This window comes from Macaca fascicularis, chromosome 1, assembly GCF_037993035.2.
Source record: "Macaca fascicularis isolate 582-1 chromosome 1, T2T-MFA8v1.1".
NCBI classification, from domain to species: domain Eukaryota; kingdom Metazoa; phylum Chordata; class Mammalia; order Primates; family Cercopithecidae; genus Macaca; species Macaca fascicularis.
The window spans coordinates 121,758,372-121,778,361 of record NC_088375.1 but is presented as its reverse complement, the minus strand read 5'-3'; the positions used below and the strand labels follow the sequence as shown (position 1 = coordinate 121,778,361).

General features: G+C 42.2%; 2 protein-coding genes across 53 annotated transcripts in view; one reads left to right on the top strand and one right to left on the bottom strand.

The window, feature by feature from the left end:
- The window catches only part of ST7L (suppression of tumorigenicity 7 like), a 99,105-nt gene extending 79,197 nt beyond the window's left edge, over positions 1 to 19,908 (bottom strand). For 7 of the 50 annotated variants that reach the window (XR_012416395.1, XR_012416351.1, XR_012416365.1 and 4 more), the window contains exons 1-5: positions 18,550 to 18,775; positions 16,163 to 16,245; positions 11,962 to 12,147; positions 9,860 to 10,022; positions 162 to 216 (exon numbers count right to left, since the gene is read on the bottom strand). Coding sequence is in view for 39 of the 50 variants with exons in the window: in XM_065547607.2 (XP_065403679.1) it covers positions 162 to 216; positions 9,860 to 10,022; positions 11,962 to 12,147; positions 16,163 to 16,245; positions 18,550 to 18,754 (692 nt within the window). In the remaining 11 variants the exon portion in view is untranslated. Of the gene's footprint in view, positions 1 to 161; positions 217 to 9,859; positions 10,023 to 11,961; positions 12,148 to 16,162; positions 16,246 to 16,706; positions 17,052 to 17,384; positions 17,446 to 17,886; positions 18,009 to 18,339; positions 18,776 to 18,837; positions 19,392 to 19,544 lie in introns of those variants that run through there. The other 43 variants (XR_012416356.1, XR_012416379.1, XM_005542311.5 and 40 more) reach the window with 25 other exon arrangements.
- Positions 18,807 to 19,990, top strand: part of CAPZA1 (capping actin protein of muscle Z-line subunit alpha 1) — a 49,004-nt gene continuing 47,820 nt past the window's right edge. For 2 of the 3 annotated variants that reach the window (XM_045385196.3, XM_005542336.5), the window contains exon 1: positions 18,807 to 19,518. In XM_045385196.3, coding sequence (XP_045241131.1) covers positions 19,480 to 19,518 — 39 coding nt within the window. In that variant the 5' untranslated portion in view covers positions 18,807 to 19,479. The remainder of the gene's footprint in view (positions 19,519 to 19,990) is intronic. The other variant, XM_065547747.2, reaches the window with a different exon arrangement.

Sequence of the window (19,990 nt, the reverse complement as noted above, 5' to 3'; positions counted from 1 at the left end):
AAGATGCTGCCAAATAAACTGTGGACTAATCATTTTTACCTTATTATAGATCAGTATCTCCTACTAGAAGAGCTGTGATATATTTATAAAGACAAATGATTTTGTAAATACCTTCACTCTAGAACCAATGCCCTACTTATACTGAAAGCAAAATGTAATACCTCCTATATTCTGCTCCTCTGAAAAGATTTAGAGGGTTTCTCCATACCTTACATTCTGAAAAACAAAGGAGAAAAAGGGGGAAAAAGAGACACTTTAAAATCTTCACTTAACCAATATCTATTGTCTACCCACTGTAGGCTAAGTGTGGTGCTAGCCACAGATGATACAAAGAAGAATAAAGCATGCTTTCAAAAAACAGAATTAAATCTAATCATTTCCATATTTCTGTCTCCATAGCATTTAGTTCATAATTCAATTATAGTACTTACCATATTACAATATGATTATCTGCTTGGTTTTGTTTCCTCTTTAAAATATGAAGTCTTAAAACTTTGCTTATTTTTCTATTCCTATAACCAAGCACAGCCTCTGGAACTGACTTGCTTAACTGAATTAAACATAGTACGAGAGTAGTCATGTAAATGGCCTGAACTCCGATAACAGACATGTTTTGTTCTTTTTTTTGAGATGGAGTCTCACTCTGTCACCCAGGCTAGAGTGCAGTGGTGCAATCTCGGCTCACTGCAAGCTCCACCTCCTGGGTTCATGCCATTCTCCTGCCTCAGCCTCCCGAGTAGCTAGCTGGGACTACAGGCGCTCGCCTGGCTAATTTTTTGTATTTTTAGTAGAGACAGGGTTTCACCATGTTAGCCAGGATGGTCTCAATCTCCTGATCTCGTGATCCGCCTGCCTCAGCCTCCCAAAGTACTGGGATTACAGGCGTGAGCCACCGCGCCCGGCCAGACACATTTTGTTCTAAGAAAAAAAAAAAAAAGCATTAAATTTGTTTTGGGGAAATCAGGGAAGGCTTTAGAAAGGGGGTGACATTTGAACTGACGTTGAATCACTGTAAAAAATGAGAATAAGGTTGCAAAATGAAGAACATCTGAAGCAGAGGAAGTGTCATAAAACCATACAGCATGGTTAGGCTAGAGTACAGGGTAAGGAGTGGGAGGGAGAACTGTAAATGGGGTTAGAAAACAGATTGGAAAAGGCCAGGCACAGTGGCTCACGTCTGTAATCCCAGCACTTTGAGAGAGTGAGGTGGGCAGATGACCTGAGGTCAGTAGTTCAAGACCAGCCTAGCCAACATAATGAAATCCCAGTTCTACTAAAAATACAAAATTAGCTGGGCATGGTAGTGCCTGCCTCTAATCCCAGGTACTCAGGAGGCTGAGGCTGAGACTGAGACAGAAGAATTTCTTAAACCTGGGAGGTGGAGGTTGCAGTGGATGGAGATCGCACCACTGCACTCCAGCCTGGGTGATGAGAGCGAAACTCCATCTCAAAAAAAAAATAAAAGAAAATAGACTGGAAGAAATTGATGAAGGACCGTATGTACTATAGAAAAGAGTTTAGATATTATTCTTGGTCATCAAAGGTTTATAAGCAGAAAAATAACAAATACCAGATCTTTGTTTAGATCAGCAGTTCTCAAAGTATAATTCATGGAACTGTAAAGTAACAATTCTTCAAAATAAATTCTAAGACATTATTTGCCTTTCTAAATGTGTTTACTTGAACTCGGATGCATGACCCTGAGAGTAAGGGTGTCCTTAAATTTTGTACCCCAGGCACCTGCCTCACTTGTCTTACTTGTCCTGCAAAATTGAACTGGTGATGAAAAGTCAACGATGGGTAAAACTGCTAGTACATTAGCATGAGTCAAGACAATGACACCAAACTGTACTAGCAGTCATTGGATTCTTCACTTCCACATCCTTACAGTAAAAATAAGGCAAATTTCTTTTAAACATTATAGCAGGTATGATGGTTGTCTCTAGTAAAGCAATTTGTGAGAACTGGCCCCTTTTGTAATGAAACACCACTTTTACTTGAAAGAGCCACACACAAACTTACAGTTATTTAGATGGGTACCTGGCAGATATTTTCTTTAAAATGAACTGAGTCTGTCAAGATCAAGGAAGAAAATGAAAGTATTTGCTGCCAGTGATAAAATCTGAGCTTTCAAGTACATATTGAAATTTTTTTAAATGTGTGTCTGCTACTGTGAGCCTCGCAAATTTCACAATAAAGACTTTTCTATGAGAATGGTGGTGATATTAACAAATGAGTTTTTTCGTATTATGCAATAAAATGGATCATGATATGGATATGATATGCATAGCTCAGTGAACAAGTATTTTCCAAGCAACCAATGTACGATATAAAATTATGCATAAAAGATCCATTCAAAATGTTAAGATATACCAATAGATTTTCACATAACAGGGCATGCAAAGTTCAGATTTTACACCACAACTAAACTTTCAGAAAAGTACTCATAGAAAGTTTTAGTGTAGTATCAAAAAAAGGTATCCACAATTTTCTGAGAAGACTATTAAAATACTCCTCCCCTTTTCAATTACACATCTGTGTGAAGCCAGGTTTTCTTCATACACTTCAATCGAACAGAATTTCACAATAGACAACGGAGAATAAGCTGTCTTCTATTAACTGAACTTTTTCTTGTTGTGGGAAATATAATTATTTTTCACAAAGTATGTATTAGCTCAGGCTGCCATAACAAAATACCATTGACTGTGTGGCTTAACATAAATTTATTTTCTCACAATTCTGGAGGCTAGAAGTTTGAGATCAGGGTACCTGCAGGGTGCCAGCACGGCTGAGTACTGGTGAGGCTGAATTCTTGCTGTGTTCTCACAAGAAAGAGAGAGCTCTGGTATCTCTTATTATAAGGCCTTCCTGTCTTATCAGATCAGGTTTCTACTCATAGTTTATCTTAATTACTACCTGAAGCCCTATTTTCAATAGTCATATGGGGAATTAGGGGTTCAAACTTAGAAGGCGGAGGTTACAGTGAGCCGACATGGTGCCACTGCACTTCAGCCTGGCCAACAGAGCGAGACTCCATCTCAAAATAAGTAAGTAAAAATACATTAATTCTCCCCCAAAAGTCTTAACTCATTCCAGCATCAATTCTAAAATCTAAAGGCCAAAGTTTCTTCTGAATATTATCTGAATCAGACATGGGGAGGCTCAAGGTACAATTCATTCTTAGACTTCACTCTCCAGAAGTGAACCTATGGAACCAGACAAGTTATACGTTCCCAATATATTGTATGATGGTGGGCAGACATAGGATAGACATTCCCATTCTCAAATGAAAAAAATCAAAAGGAAGGAAGGGGTAATAGTTACCAAGTCCAAAACCTAGCAACGCAAATTCTATTACATCTTAAAGTTTGAATGCCAGGCACAGTGGCACATGCCTGTAATCCCAGCTACTCAGGAGGCTGTGGCAGGAGGATCACTTGAGCCCAGGAGTTCAAGACCCCAGCCTGGGGAATATAGTGAGGCCTTGTCTCTCTTTAAAAAAAAAAAAAAAACAAAAAACAAACAAACAAAAAAACCCAGGCAAGGTGGCTCACGCCTGTAATCCCAGCACTGTGGGAGGCCGAGGCAGGTGGATCACCTAAGGTCAGGTATTCAAGACCAGCCTGGCCAACATGGTGAAACTCCATCTCCACTAATAATAGAAAAAAATTAGCTGGGCGTGGTGGTGCATGCCTGTAATCCCCACTACTCGGAGGCTGAAGCAGGAGAATCACTTGAACCTAGGAGGCAGAGGTTGCAGTGAGTCAAGATCACGCCATTGCATTCCAGCCTGGGCAGCAAGAGTAAAACTCCGGCTCCAAAAAACAAACAAACAACAAAAAAAGGACGGGCGCGGTAGCTCACACCTATAATTCCAGCACTTTGGGAGACCAAGGCGGGTGGATCAAGAGATGAGGAGTTCAAGACTAGCCTGGCCAAGATAGTGAAACCTCATCTCTATTAAAAACTCCAAAAAGATTAGCTGGGTGCAGTGGCAGGTGCCTGTAATACCAGCTACTTGGGAGGCTGAGGCAGGAGAATCACCTGAATCCAGGCAGCAGAGGTTGCAGTGAGCCGAGATTGTGCTCCGGCACTCCAGCCTGGGCGACAGAATGAGACTCCCTCTCAGAAAAAAAAAAAAGAGGCCAGGTGCAGTGGCTCATGCCTGTAATCCCAGCACTTTTGGAGGCTGAGACAGGTAGATCACCTGAGGTTGGGAGTTCCAGACCAGCCTGACCAACATGGGGAAAACCCATCTCTACTAAAAATACAAAATTAGCCGGGTGTGGTGGCACACGCCTATAATCCCAGCTACTCGGGAGGCTGAGGTAGGAGAATCACTTGAACCTGGGAGGCAGAGGTTTCAGTGAGTCGAGATCGCGCCATTGCACTCCAGCCTGGGAAACAGAGCAAGACTCCATCTCAAAACAAAAACAAAAACAAAAACAAAAAAAGAGAGAAAAAGCGTGAGAATTATTTTTGATACTCTGCCCTCCAGGCCCACTGGGATGGCAGTGTCACCCCCATAGCTCTGTGGTACAGCCCCACCCATGCAGCTCTCTGTGAGGTTGGCCTGGCCCCAGAAACTGGAAAGGCAGCCTCACCCTTTGAAATCAAGGAGGAAATAGCCTTGCCCTCTGGGCCTGTATTAGGAATGGCAGTCCTGGGTTTGGTCATTCTTCCTTTTATTTGAAGTCAGTACATGTTCACAATTGAATAGCTCTATGGTTTGGTCCTGTAGAATCCAAAAAGTCTAACGGCCTTCCTTCATTCTGTCCCACCTTCCCTGTCCCTTTTAGTTCAAACTGGTAGTGTGTTTGCTCGTATAAACTCAACTCTGTTTCTGGTTTCTACTAAGATGACTAAGTCCATGAAGTGCACACATGATATCAAATAGTTGTTCAACCACACCCCTACTGTTGTCTTCAGAACAAGTTTTCTCATGTATTTATAAAATGGATAGGCTGAGAATTTCCAAATCTTCAAGTTGTGCTTCCTTTTTGCTTAACAAGTGCTTCTTCTGTTCATCTCTTTCCTTTCACATTTCACTATAAGTGGTCAGAAGAAACCAAGTTGTGCCACTTTGCTTAGACATCTCCTCAGCTAAATATCCAATGTCATTGCTCTGAAGTTCTACTCTCCCCAAAATGCTAGAATATAGTTCAGCCAGTTCTTTTCCACTTCATACAAGGACCACCTTTCCTCCAGTTCCCAACCACATATTCCTCATTTCCATTTGAGACCTCACCAAACTGTCCTTATCCATATTTCAAGCCTGCACCTCAAAACTCTTTCAGCCTCATTACCCAGCTCCAAAGCTGCTTCCACATATTTAGGTGTTTGTTATAGTGGCACCTCACTTCTTCATACCAAAATCTAAGTTAGTCAGCTCAGGTTGCCATAACAAAATATCATATGCTGAGTGGCTTAAACAACAGAAATTTATTTTCTCACAGTGTGAAGGCTGGAAGTCCAAGATCAAGGTACCAGAATGGTTGGGCTCTGGTGAGGGCTCTCCTCCTGGCCTTCAGAGAGCAGTCTTCTCACTGTGTCTTCGCATGGCAGAGAGACAGCAATCCCTCTCTTCCTCTTCGTACAAAGCCACCAATACTATCAGATTAGGATCCCCTCATTTAACCTTGATCATCTAAAAATCCTAGCTCCTAATACAGTTACATTAGAGGTTAGTTTCAACATATGAATTCCAGGGGACACATTTCAGTCTACAACATGTTAACATGTAATGGATTTACTGCTATTAAAAAGTATTTTTAAATTTCCTGCTTTAATTTCTAATATGATAAATATTGATGGATATAATCCACATTTAAACACAGGCTCTTTGAGGTCCTGGATAATTTTTTTTTTTTTTTGAGACAGAGTCTCGCTCCGTCGCCCAGGCTGGAGTGCAGTGGCGCAATCTCAGCTCACTGCAAGCTCCGCCTCCCGGGTTCATGCCATTCTCTTGCCTCAGCCTCCTGAGTAGCTGGGACTACAGGTACCTGCCACCACGTCCAGCTAATTTTTTGTATTTTTAGTAGAGATGGGGTTTCACCATGGTCTCAATCTCCTGACCTCATGATCTGCCCACCTTGGCCTCCCAAAGTGTTGGGATTACAGGCATGAGCCACCACGCCAGGCCTGGATAATTTTTTAAGAATGTAAAGAATTCCTTAGTCTAAAAAGTTTGAGAACCACTTTTTCTTTTTACATAGTTAAGGAGAGAGGATGTACTAGAAGGGGAAGTATAAGAGGAAGGGAAACCACTTAGGATACTACAGCAATAGCCCAGGGAAGAGATGTTTAAGGGCCTAGATATGGGGCTATGAATGTTGAAAGAAAAGATAGAATGGGCCGGGCCTGGTGGCTCATGCCTGTAATTCTAGCACTTTGGGAGGCCGAGGTGGATGAATCATCTGAGGTCAGGGGTTCGAGACCAGTCTGGCCGACAGTAGCGAAAACCCATTTCTACTAAAAATACAAAAATTACTCTGGCATGGTGGCAGGCACCTGTAATCCCAGCTACTCGGGAGGCTGGGGCAGGAGAATTGCTTGAACCCCGGAGGTGGAGGTTGCAGTGAGCCAAGATGACACCATTGCACGCCAGCCTGGGCAAGAAGAGTAAAACTTCATCTAAAAAAAAACAGAAGGCAGAATGGAGTCAAGATAATTTTTAAGGGGGAATTAATAAAATTTGGGGTTGATTGGAGAAAACGGGAAACATAAATGATATAAACTAAAAAGAAACCCGAAGATTTCTAAAATGGGAATTGGACGCCATTAAAAGATTTTAGAATTATAGAAGAAGAACTATGGAAGAAGACAATTAGTTTCATTTTGGACAGAGTGAGTTCAGGGTGGTTAGGGCCATTAAAGTTGGAAAATTCTAGCAAAGAGTTAGAAATGTAGGTCTAGAGTTTAAAAGAGAGCTTGGGGGTAAAAATTTTAAATTGGTTCCCCCCAGCATATATGTCTGTGGTAGCTAATATTATTGAATAAGATGAAGTTATCCAGGGAGAAAAATATTGAACAAAAGGATGCTTTAATTCACTTAAAAAAATTTTTTTCCCCCTTAGAGATAGGGTCTTGCTCTGTCACCCAGGCTGGAGTGCAGTGGCACAGTCATAGCTCACTGCAGTCTCAAACTCCTGGGCTCAAGTGATCCTCCTGCCTCAGCCTCCCAAGTAGCTGGAACTACACGTGCATATTACTGTGCCCAATTGATTTTTTAAATTTTTTGTAGAGATGGGGGTCTTGCTTTGCTGCCCAGGCTGGTATCAAACTCCTTGTCTCAAGTGATCTCCTTACCTCAGCCTCCTAAAGCACTGGAATTATAGGTTTGGGCCACCATGCCCAGCTTTTAACTCACTTTGAGATCCAACTCAAGTATTTCCTCTGCAAAATATTTTGCGGCCCTCCCTCCAAGAATAACTGACCACTCTTTCTTTTCTGTCACCATAGTATCTTGTATAAGATACCATGTATCTTTATAGAGTATCATATATAAGACACTCTATAAAAGCAGTTAACCATATTCTTTTACTGTCAATGTATTTATGTCTGTATCCTCTACCAAGATGAAATGTTCTTAAGGTTATCTTCACTCTCATTACTAATGGCATACTCAGTCTTACAGTGGAAAATAAAATCACATCATGTGCTATTGTTATAATTATATTGAACTCAGCTTCATGAGGACATATCTGTATCATATTCATCTTAATATGTCTTACTCTTAGGGGTTCTGTAACTATTTTACAAAAAAAAAAGAAGAGGAAAGGAAATGACTCTTCCTTCTTGTACTCTTGAATGGCTGCCAACCCCACCCCACTATACCTGTCAGGCTTCAGGACTCCACTTAAATGGTGCTTCCTCAGGGACTTTGACCAAATCTAAAAAGTGCCACCAAGTGCACTCAGGCAGTATTTTTCTACTAAACTATCGTAACTCTAGTGGTTAAGCTATTGAACAAATGAGATATTTGGAATATTATGGAATTAACTCATCTGTATTATTACTATATAGTTATTACCTATCCCAGTGAAAGGAACAATAATCCAAAAGTATTCATTTTGGCCAGGCGCGGTGGCTCACACCTGTAATCCCAACACTTTGGGAGGCTGAGGTGGGAGGATCACTTGAGCCCAGGAGTTCGAGCCCAGCCTGGGCAACATAGTGAGACTTCATCTCCATTAAAATAATAATAATAATAATTTTATTTGGCTTTATAAATTTTCCATTCCTAATACTCGCTTTCTAGCTGGCCAGTCTCGGTGGCTCACGCCTGTAATCCTAGCACTTTGGGAAGCCGAGGCAGGCAGATCACCTGAGGTCGTGAGTTTAAGACCAGCCTGGCCAACATGGTGAAACCCCATCTCTACTAAAAATACAAAAATTAGCTAGGTGCAGTGGCACATGCCTGTAATTTCAGCTACTTGGGAGGCTGAGGAAGCAGAATCGCTTGAACCCAGGAGGCAGAGGCTGCAGTGAGCTGAGATTGCACCACTGCACTCTAGTCTGGGCTACAGAGAGGCTTTGTCTCAAAAAAAAAAGGCCGGGTATGGTGGCTCCCGCCTGTAATCCCAGCACTTTAAGAGGCCAAGGTGGGTGGATCATGAGGTCACGAGATTGAGACCATCCTGGCCAATATGGTGAAACCCCATCTCTACTAAAAATACAAAATATCAGCCAGGCGTGGTGGTGCATGCCTGTAGTCCCAGCTACTCGGAAGGCTGAGGCAGGAGAATCGCTTGAACCTGGGAAGCAGAGGTTGCAGTGAGCTGAGATTGTGCCACTGCACTCCAGCCTGGCAACAGAGCAAGATTCTATCTCTAAATTAATTAATTAATTAATTAATTCACTAGTACTCGATACAAATAGAGGAACAGTCTACAGTAAAAGTATGACAATGGAATACCCATTCATGAAGAGCTGAGACTTTGATGCCTTTTTAGGTATATTGAAAAAAAATTTCTTTTCCTACTTTTCTCTCTTGGCAGAGATGGCTGTTTCTGTTCTCTCCTTTATTAGTCATAAGATTCCCTGATTTGCTGGGCACATATATATATATACACTGAGAAAATGTTGAAAATTTCTAGCCTTCCTTATAGCTAGTAATGGCCATATGAAACAGATCTGACCAGAAGTAAGTAAGGGGAAATAGTATGTAACATTTCTGAGAACAGTCCTTGGCTTTTGTGGGGTGGAGTAGAGGGAAGAAGTGACCTTACCCTGGATTTCTTTCCTTCCTGCTGATTGGAATGTGGACATGATGGCTGAAGCAAGAGCAACAGTCTTACACTACAAAGTAAAAACTACATTTGGAGATGGCATGCTAACAAAATAGAAGGGGTCTGGATATCTGATGCTTATTGTTTTCCATACTAGCCATGGACTGCCTATATTAACATAAAAGACAAATTTCTGTGTCTTAGTCCATTTGGACTGCTACAACAAAATATCACAAACTGGGTAGATTATAAAGAGCATAAATTTATTTTTCACAGTTCTGGAGGCTGGGAAGTCTATGACCAAGGTACCAACAGATTTGGTGTCTGATGAGGGTCTGCTTTCTGGTTTATAGATGGCGCCTTCTCATGGTGTCCTCACATGGTAGAAGTGGCAAGCAGCTCTCTGGGGTCTCTTCATAAGGGCATTAATCACATCCATGAGGACACTGCCCTCATGACCTGATCACGTCCCAAAGACCCTACCTCGTAACATCACATTGGTGATTAGAATTTTGGGGGAAACACAAACATGCATACCACAGCACTCAGCTGTTCTGAGTTTTCTATCTCCCAGAGCCAAACTCAATCTTAAATACACAGCTCTGAAAACACATCAGAAAAGCAGTCACCTGACAAATTCTGTCTGCTGGTTTCACTTTCTCTGTTCCTCGAAGGAGACCCTGGTTCTGAAATGCTGCTCTCTGTTCCTCCCATCAGTGGTTGCAAATGGCTTACAGATACTTGCTCAATAAAAGATGTGCCATGCTTATGGAAGTACCACCATTCAAATACCTATGACAAACAGAAAATATCCTCCACTTAGAATTGATCAGCAGACACACGAGCTCAAATTAAAACATTCTCTCAAGATGTCCTGTTCAATTCAGCATTTTAAATGCACTCTCCTTTCAAAAAGAAAAAAACATACAAACACAAGATTCAACAATAACACGTCATGTAAAAGTGAAATACCTTTTTTATAGTTTTGTCATAAAATTTAGACAAGCTTAAGCAAAACTAGGCATATGTAATAAAGCATTAAAAAACAGTAAGAAGCATTTTAATCTATAAGTAATTTAACTATGTTAAGTTACATTGTCATTTTATTCTATCTGCAGCATAAACAGTTTTCAAATGATAAGCATAGTGGATGAACAGACTAGACTAGGATCAGCATGCCCATGTTTGACTCCCAAATCAGTCATTTATTAGCTGTGTGCTGTGGGCAAGTCACTTAATCTCTAACATCTCAGAGCCTCAGCTAAATGTGGTTAACAAGAATTATAAGAAAGTGCTTTCTGAAGCAAAAAGTACTACTCTGGTATTTGGCAAAATTATTAATAAAGGTTAAGAGTCAGGTTGATTCTCATTTTGAACCATTTAAAAGTCAGGATATTCATTTATTTCTGTTTCCATGGTTTATCACTGTTATAAAAAGAGAAACCAGGCCAGACACGGTGGCTCACATCTGTAATTCCAGCACTTTGGGAGGCCGAGAAGTCCCAAAAGAGGGATCCTCAAGAAGGATCGCTTGAGCCCAAGAATTCTAGACTAGCCTGGACAAAACAGTGAGACCTCATCTCTACAGAAAAATGTAAAAATAAAATATTAGCTGGGTGAGGTAGTGCATGCCTATAGTTCTAGCTACTCAGAAAGTTGAAGTGGGAGGATCTCTTGAGCCTGGGGAGGTCGAGGTTGCAGTGAGCTGAGACTGCACCACAGAACTCCAGTCTGGGCAATAGACTGAGACCCTATCTCAAAAGAAAGAAAAGAAACAAAAAAAAAGTCAACTGACAGACTAGTCTTCTGCCAAATGTAGTGGATACATGTATTACTTTAAAGAATAAACAAAACACATCCACAACTAAGAGATTTTAATCTTTTTATTTCCTATTGTTTTAAAAAATTTTTTGAGATAGGATCCCACTCTGTCACCAGGCTGGAGTATAGTGGCATGATCACAGCTAACTGCAATCTTGACCTCCCTGGGCTCAGGTGATCATCCCACCTCAACATCCCAAGCAGCTAGGACTACAAGCATGTGCCACCATGCCCAGCTAATTTTTATATTTTTTGTAGAGACAAGGTGTCACCATGTTGCCCAGGCTGGTCTCAAACTCCTGGGCTCAAGCGCTCTGCCTTCCTCAGTCTCACAAAGTGTTAGGATTATAGGTGTGAGCTACCATGACCAGCCAGATTATAATATTTTTGAAAACTATTTTACGACAACCACAAACAGAACACATCACAAAAAAATCAGCTTTTTCAACTCTGTAGGAATGCTATTTTTTTGCTTCAGTAAATAACAGAACAAATATGCTACATAGGTGCCAAAAGTATAGTCCATGTTGTGGCCCACTGACTACATGCCACAACGTTTACAGGAAAGTGTGAGAAAATCAAGGTGCAGCATTTTTTTCTATCATGTCATTAATGTTTTCCGCTCAATCTAAAATGGCATCTCTTTCTGCTCACTCTTAGTAAGTTAGCAAGAATTACCACCAAATGAGGCCATGGTTTGACTTCTACTATATGTTTTACTAAGAAGTGAGATAAAACTTCTTTACACAAGCAGAAATTGTTCATGTGACAGAAAAGACAAGGTTTATATTGAATAAATCTTGGTTAGGAAAATTGGATAGGGCCAGGCATGGTGGCTCACGCCTATAATCCCAAAACTTTGGGAGGCCAAGGTGGGAGGATCACTTGAGGCTGGGAATTCAAGACTAACCTGGACAACATAGTGAGACCCCGTCTCTACAAAACATAAAAATATGAGCCAGGTGTGAGGGTGTGTGCCTGCAGTCCCAGCTACTTGGGAGGCTAAAGTGGGAGGATCGCTTGAGCTCAGCAGGTCGAGGCTGCAGTGAGCTGTGATTGTACCACTGCACTCCAGCCTGGGTGACAGAGTAAAACCCTGTTCAAAAAAAAAGAAAGATAAATACAATCAAGGGCAACAACAACACACTTTCCTTCACTATACAAAGTGCAGGTGGGTTTTCTAATGAATAAGTATGAAGTTAGTGGCTTTTTCAACTTTTAAGTCAACTTTTTAACACACATGAACAATGATAATAATAACTGCAAATACTTATTGAAAGCTTTCTATGAGCCTCGCATTATGCCAAGTCCTTGGCATGCATTATGTCATTTAATTTTTGTAACAACAGATTTTAGAGATGAGGACACATTCCAAATTTAAATAACAGTTCACCCCACCGGTAAGTGGCAGGGCTAGGTTTCTTATTCAGGTTTGCCTGACTTCGGAGCTTCCAACCATTACACTAGACAGTTTCATAAATATATCTCTTTATATATGTATATGTGATTATATGTATATACAAGTTTGTTAAGTCCAGGTGGTAAAAGAAATTATAAACACAACAACCTTTGCTAATAAAAACCCATCAATATTGCAAGGGTAATAATACAGTTTAATCTTTAAAATGTTACTTGAATTTCCTAATTTGTGTATATTTAAAACACTGCTTTATAAAGAATAACAAAAGGTTTTGTTGGGTTTTTGTTGTTGTTGTTATTGAGACAAGGTCCACTCTGTTGCCCGGGCTAGAGTGCAGTGGCATGATCACAGCTCACTGCAGCCTCGATTTCCTGGGCTCAAGCAATCCTGCCACCTCAGTCTCTGAAGTAGCTGGGACTACAGGAATGTGCCAACACAATGTGCTAATTTTTAAATTTTGTACAGAGACCAGATCTTGTTCATTTGTCCAGGCTAGTCTTGAACTCCTGGGTACAAGCAATCCTCCTGCCTCAGGCTCCCAAAGTGTTGGTAGTACAGACACGAGACACCATACCTGGCCACAAAAAGTTTTTTACAAGGTTTTAGACATCATGTATATAAGTAAGTTATCCCCCTCTTATAAATGAGGAAATTATAGCTTAGACTGTTTATGTAGCTTGCCCAAAATTATCAGCTAGTAAGTGGCAGAGTCAAGATTCAAATTTTATCTTCTGTTCCCAAACCAGTGCTTTTTCCACTACATCAGCTGTTTAATATTGGTAGTTTCTTTAAAACAAACAGACAAACAAAAAAACTACATTAAATAGAGACAGAGTCTTATTGTTGCCCAGGCTGGTCTCAAACTTCTGGCATTAAGGGATTCTCCCACTCCATCCGCCCAAAGTGTTGGGATTACAGGTGTAAACCACTGTGCCTGGCTTAAAGATAGTTTATTATCTTTACTTAGACTTTTGTATGCTATGGACTAAATATGCTAAAATATGTTTATGTTAAATTATGAGGCTTATATTAACATGTAGTTTTAATCCTGAATTCCTCAATAGTTTCTATTTTTTAAGCCAAGAGAAAAATCTCGTTCTTGTATGGCATTTCACTTTAACAAAATGGTCTGTATTAGTCCCTATTTAAAAAAACAGATCCAATACAAATGCTATTTCTACTACAGCTGGAGAGCACCACCTAGAGATAAAAAAAAAAGAACAGGCTGGGCATGGTGGTTCATGCCTGGAACCTTAGCACTTTGGGAGGCCAAGGAGAGTGGATCGTTTGTGCCCAGGGGTCTGAGACCACCATGAACAACACAGTGAGACTCCATCTCTACAAAAAATAAATAAAAATTTAAAGACAATAGAAAAATCTATTGGCTATGCATGGCATAAAACTTCTTAAGATTTTTATCTGCAGCAGTATTGTTGCAAAGTGTACACTAGGAAACATGACATCCTAGGGATGTTAATGTGAATTATAAAAAATATTTTAATTTTCTTAAATTAAAAATATCTTCTTCAAGGAAAAGTTGAATTAAAGCTGAACAGTTTTGTTGTTTTTGCTTTTGTTTTTTGAAACACAGTCTTGTTCTGTCACCCAGGTTAAAGTGCAGCGGCACCATCTTGGCTCACTGTAACCTCTCCCTCCAGGGTTCAAGTGATCCTCCCACCTTGGCCTCCCCAGTAGCTGGGACTATAGGTGCATGCTACACATGGCTAATTTTTGTATTTTTTTGATTTTGCCATGTTTCCCAGGCTGGTCTTGAACTCCATCAGCCCACCTCGGTCTCCCAAAGTGCTAGAATTATAGGCATGAACCCCTATGTCAGGTCAAACAGGTTTCTTAACTGTGAGAATTCTCAGAATAATAATAGCCAAAATTCATTAAGTGTACACTCTGAACCAGCTACCATGTTATAAACTTACAACATTATCTGATTTAGTCTTCATAATCCTATAAAGTTCATGCTGTTATTAACCTCAGTTAACAGATGAGGAAATGGGCTTGAAAAACCTATAGGTTGAATTTATGACACATAATTTTAGTCTTCCCAGTGTTGCCAATTTAAAATACTGTAGTCAGACATGGTGGCACATGCATGTAATCCCAGCTAGTAGGGAGGCTGGGATGGGAGGACGGCTTGAGCCCAGGAGTTAAGGCCACAGTGTGTTATAATGGTGCCTATGAATAGTGACTGCACTCTGGCCTGGGCAATGTAGTGAGACTCCATCTCAATTTTTTTTTTAATGGGCAAATTTTATATAAAAACTGTATATCCAGGTTCTATTTATTTATTTATTCATTCATTTTTGAGACAGGGTTTCTCTCTGTCATCCAGGTTGGAGTGCAGTGGCAAGATCTTGGTTCACTGCAACCTCCACTTCCCGAGTTCAAGAGATTCTTATGCCTCAGCCTCCCAAGTAGCTGGGACTACAGGCACGCACCACGATACTGTTACTTTTTATATTTTAGTAGATGGAGTTTCACCATGTTGGCCAGGCTGTTCATGAACTCCTGGCCTCAAGTGATCTGCCTGCTTCAGGCTTCCAAAGTGCTGGGATTATAGGCATGAGCCACCACGCCCGGTCTATCTGGGTTCTCTTTAAATCATTTGAAAAATTGAAAAACCTGGTAATACTAGTTGCAAGTCTATATGGCAACAATTAGTTTTAGCCTCTTTAATTTTTTTATTTTTCATTTTTTTTGAGACGGAGTTTCACTTTTGTTGCCCAGGCTGGAGTGCAATGGTGCAATCTTGGCTCAATGCAACCTCCGTCTCCTGGGTTCAAGCGATCCTCCTGCCTCAGCCTCCTGAGTAGCTGGGATTACAGGCATGCGCCACCACCCTGGCTAATTTTTTGCATTTTTAGTAGAGACGGGGTTTCTCCATGTTGGTTGGGCTGGTCTCGAACTCCCGACCTCAGGTGATCCACCCGCCTTGGCCTCCCGAAGTGCTGGGATTACGGGCTTGAGCCACCGCGCCCGGCCTTAGCCTCTTTTAGAAGGGGCATGCACTGTCCAGGCTACCCAGTCCTCAAAGAAATAAGAATTTAATTATTAAACTCTATCCATTTCACTCATTTTTGTTACCAACTTGGGCTCTGCAGGCATTTAATTTCCAGTACACCCCAAGCCCTCCCTGACTACAGTTTACAATAAGCCTTTAATATGTAAATAAATACTGTCAATCTCTAAAAGTAGATTGGGAGATGCAGTGTTCCCCAAACTTGTTTGAATAGGTAATCTTTTCAAATGCTGAATACATTTTAGAAATGCTGATCCATAGGTAATAATAATTTATAAATATTATAACCATATAAAGGATCTTTAGGCCAGGGTGGTGCCTGATGCCTGTAATCCCAGCACTTTCAGAGGCCAAGTCAGGCGGATCACCTGAGGTCAGGAGTTCGAGACCAGCCTGACCAATGTGGTGAAACACTGTCTCTACTAAAAATACAAAAATTATCTGAGCATGGTAGCCGGCACCTGTAATCCCAGCTACTCGGGAGGCTGAGACAGGAGAATTAGTTGAACCTGGGAGGTGGAGGTTGCATGAGCCAAGATCATGCCACCGTACTCTAGCCTGGGCGACGGAGCAAGACTCCGTCTCAAAAAAGGAAAAAAAAAAAAAAATCTTTAGATAAATACCAAAACATGAAGGAAGGAAATGGAAACTACTTACAAATATTAGTCCTGATATCAATGAAGATGTCCCTGTAAGTGCCACATAGAATTTGGGTGTCAATGAATTTAAAAATACAGTCACTGTCAAAAGAACAAGAATCAAAGTTTTAAAAAATGCAAATTTAATGTACTTAGGTTACAAATATGCGAGTATCTTTATGAGTGATGGGACTTAAGTCGTATTAATATCTAGTGTGAAATTCACTTGAAAAAGTTTTAATTTGTATACATAATATACATAATGGCTTATAACTATTTGCAACAAATCAAAATGAGGTAATTCAGCTTGCTTTAAAGAATAAAACTAAAGCACTTATAAGTCATAATTTAGACAAGAACGTTTGCAAGTCTGTAAGAATAAGAAGATAAACAAACATGCTTTTACAAAGGAGGTTCAAAACGACTCCATAATTATTTTGGTAGGATACAAAACCACTGTCTCAAATTAGAGGGAAGGAAACAGTGTATGTATTTGGCATATCAGCTAGAGAGGCAAAATGGCTCAAAGAGAAAAGCAACAAACAGAAATCTCCCTGACTTACTGAAATCCTGGAGCAGATTGTTCACTTCAAATAATTATCTCATAAGTACGGTGGGTTTTAGAAAGAAATAAAAATCTGGCCAGGTAGGATGGCTCACTCCCATAATCTTATAGTTTTGGGAAGCTAAGGCAGGAGGATCGCTGGTAGCCAGGAGTTCAAGACCAGCCTAGGCAAATAAAATAGACCCAGTCTCTATGCAAAATTTAAAACTCAGCTGGTCATGGTGGTGCACGCCTGTAGTTCCAGCTACTTGGAAGGCTGAGGCCAGAAGATCGCTTGAGCAAAAGAGTTCAAGGCTGCAGTGATCTTGCCACTGCACTCCAGCGTGGGTGACAGAGGGAGACTCTGTCTCACAAAAAATAAAAAAGAAAAAGTAAAAAAGCAAAATCTACAGTAATCAACTATTCTCATCTAAATGTATATGGTTAACATGTAGAAAAATAAATGACAAGTCGGCCGGGCGTGGTGGCTCACGCCTGTAATCCCACCACATTGGGAGGCCGAGGCAGGCGGATCACGAGGTCAGGAGATGGAGACCATTCTGGCTAACACGGTGAAACCCCATCTCTACTAAAAACACACACACACACAAATCAGCCAGGCGAGGTGGCGGCCGCCTGTAATCCCAGCTACTTGAGAGGCTGAGGCAGGAGAATGGCATGAACCCGGGAAGCGGACCTTGCAGTGAGCCGAGATCGCACCACTGCACTCCAGTCTGGGCGACAGAGCGAGACTCCGTCTCAAAAATAAATAAATAAATAAATAAATGACAAGTCAATCAGTAACACTGTGCATAGAAACCGCCGTTAAGCACTTCATTCACCTGTTACAGAGATGCCAAGTTAGCTCTTCAGTTTAGCTTATTTTAGTGTGCTAGTTATATTTGAACTTGATACCTTATCCTCCAAAAAAGCCAAAATATTTCCGAACTTTACCTCACAGTCTTTCATGTTATCTCTGAACAGGAAAGGGGACATTCGCTACCTTCTGCTACAGAAAAATCAACCACTGTACTGAATCATATAACAGAAATACTTCTTTCTTGTTCTGAGGTTGCTGCTCAGAGCTTGAGTGAAATATAATCACATGGTAAGGGGATCTGGGCCCTAAACACTTTATCCCGTCTACAACTAAAGAATAGTACAGTATATGAGAATCCATCAGGATCATCACTTCTTACATGTGTTAGTATTTTCAGCACAGACTACATAGCAAGTGTTCTACAGATGTCGAAAGAACTAGCAAACCGACAGTTGTTTGTGGCGCTCTCTCACTTCCTGTACTACATTACTCAAGATAAGCCTAAAAGAACAGACAAAAATATCACGACAACTATTTCTTAACAGAACTATTTTAAAACAAGAGAATCGTCAATTAAAATCATGCCATTTTCTTTCTCTGAAATCTTTAAATTACAGATGTGCTCATCTTTGTTGCCTGGATATGAGTTCTCTCAGCTGGGCGGCGAGACACTCAAAGCAGTGACTTTATGGGATCCTACCAGAGGCGGGGGAGCCAATATAAATTACGTATCCTAATCTGAGAATGCACCCTTCTGTCCTAATACCTGAAGCTTATAGCTTGTCAGGTGGCTTTTCCACGGAAAAACGAGGACATAAGAGAAAGGACGGACCTTAAGAGTTCTAGGGAGGAGCCGGTAGAGGCAGCAGGCTTGACAATCAATTGCAAGGTTGCAGTCCAAAAGAAAAAGAACCCACTTGATCGCTCATCATCGACTCCTCAGAGGCCCTCTAGGACTACCGAGAATCTCTTGCCCTTTGGCTCTTGCCCCCGACATCTCTCCTGGCCCCCCGCCCTGCCCCAGGAGGTCTGGTCCTCTCACCCGCTGCCAAATTCTCACACAGCCTCAAAGGGATCCTCAGAGCGTAAAGCAGCCCCAGCCCCGCCACTAACCACACCGAGACCCCAGTCCCCGCCAGCCCGGCTCGCAGTCGCTCCCTCCAGCCCAACGTCGGGTTTAGGCCGGGGACAGGTGCAGGAGACGCTCTAGCAGCCGCGGCTTCACCCGAGCCGCCACCGTCCGCCATCTTGCCGCTATCGCAGGAGCCAGGAGCTGGGAGGGGAGAAGGACAGGAAACCGGGAGTCGGGAATCCTGGGATAGTGGCGGACCTGAAGTTGGCCTCTCTGAAGGCTGAGTCCTGGGGAACCCGGACCGAGAAGATTTCGAAGGTGGAGGAGCGTGTCTCAAGATTGAGGATACCTATTCCTTTGTGGGGCAGGGAAGGGGCGGACAGCAGCGCCTGTTCTGGAGGAATTGGACTAAGATGTGACCCCAAAGTGAAGTATTACCGCTTCCAAACGAAATGAGGGTCACCTTTCACACCCCCGCCCCCCGGGGTTGGAAAAGCCACCGATCGTTCCAGCGGCCGAGCAGCTCTTAGAGCTTTGGATTCGGCTGTCGTGGAGATAACGGGTACCAGAAAAACTGCAAGAGCGACTTGGTCGGATGGAGGCCAGGAGCCAAGAATAATCGAAACACGCTGCCAGCACCCATTAGATGGATGGGAAATGAGTGTAACTCATTGGGAAAGATATTAGACTTTAAATCACCGAAGGCAAAGCCTACTTCCTGGGGCGCGGGCGCGGGCGCTGGCACTAGTAGACGTCACTCCCGCGCATAACTGACATGGCGCCCTCTTGGTCGGCGTTTCCGGGCGGGTCCTTCCGACGGCCCCCGCGGTGATTCCATCACTCGGCTTTCTTCCCGGCCTGCCTAGCGCCCACAGCCGGGCTGGGCCAGAACAGCCCAAGATGGCCGACTTCGATGATCGTGTGTCGGATGAGGAGAAGGTAAGGGGTCCGCCTCTCTCTCTTACCTCCTCCCCCGACAGGGAACTGGGGCTCGGCCCGGCTGCGTTGGGAGCCTCGCAGTGTCCCCAGGAAAAAGAAGCTTCTTTGTCAATGCTGACATACGCTCTCCGCAGTCGGGACGCTTCCCTCTTACGGGGCTTTCCTCTGCCTCACGGTGGCCCCAGTTCCTCGTTCCTCGACTCTCCTTTTCTCTCAGGCCTGAGGCACAGCCCAGGGGCCTCCCTGCGAGGGAACAGACGTTTCCTTTATTAGATCGTGACTGTGGACTTTTTTCCTGTAATTTTGAGAGTGGGTGGTGGTTATGTTGCTACATATCAAAAAGCAGTTATTTTACCGCCTTTAGCAGTTGGTGCTAACCCCCATCCCCCCATTTGTAGATATAATTGGGGTTAGTTTAGGGCGAGTCACTTCCTGGTCAGGATGGCCTCTTCCTTTTTGCTCCTCCTTCCTC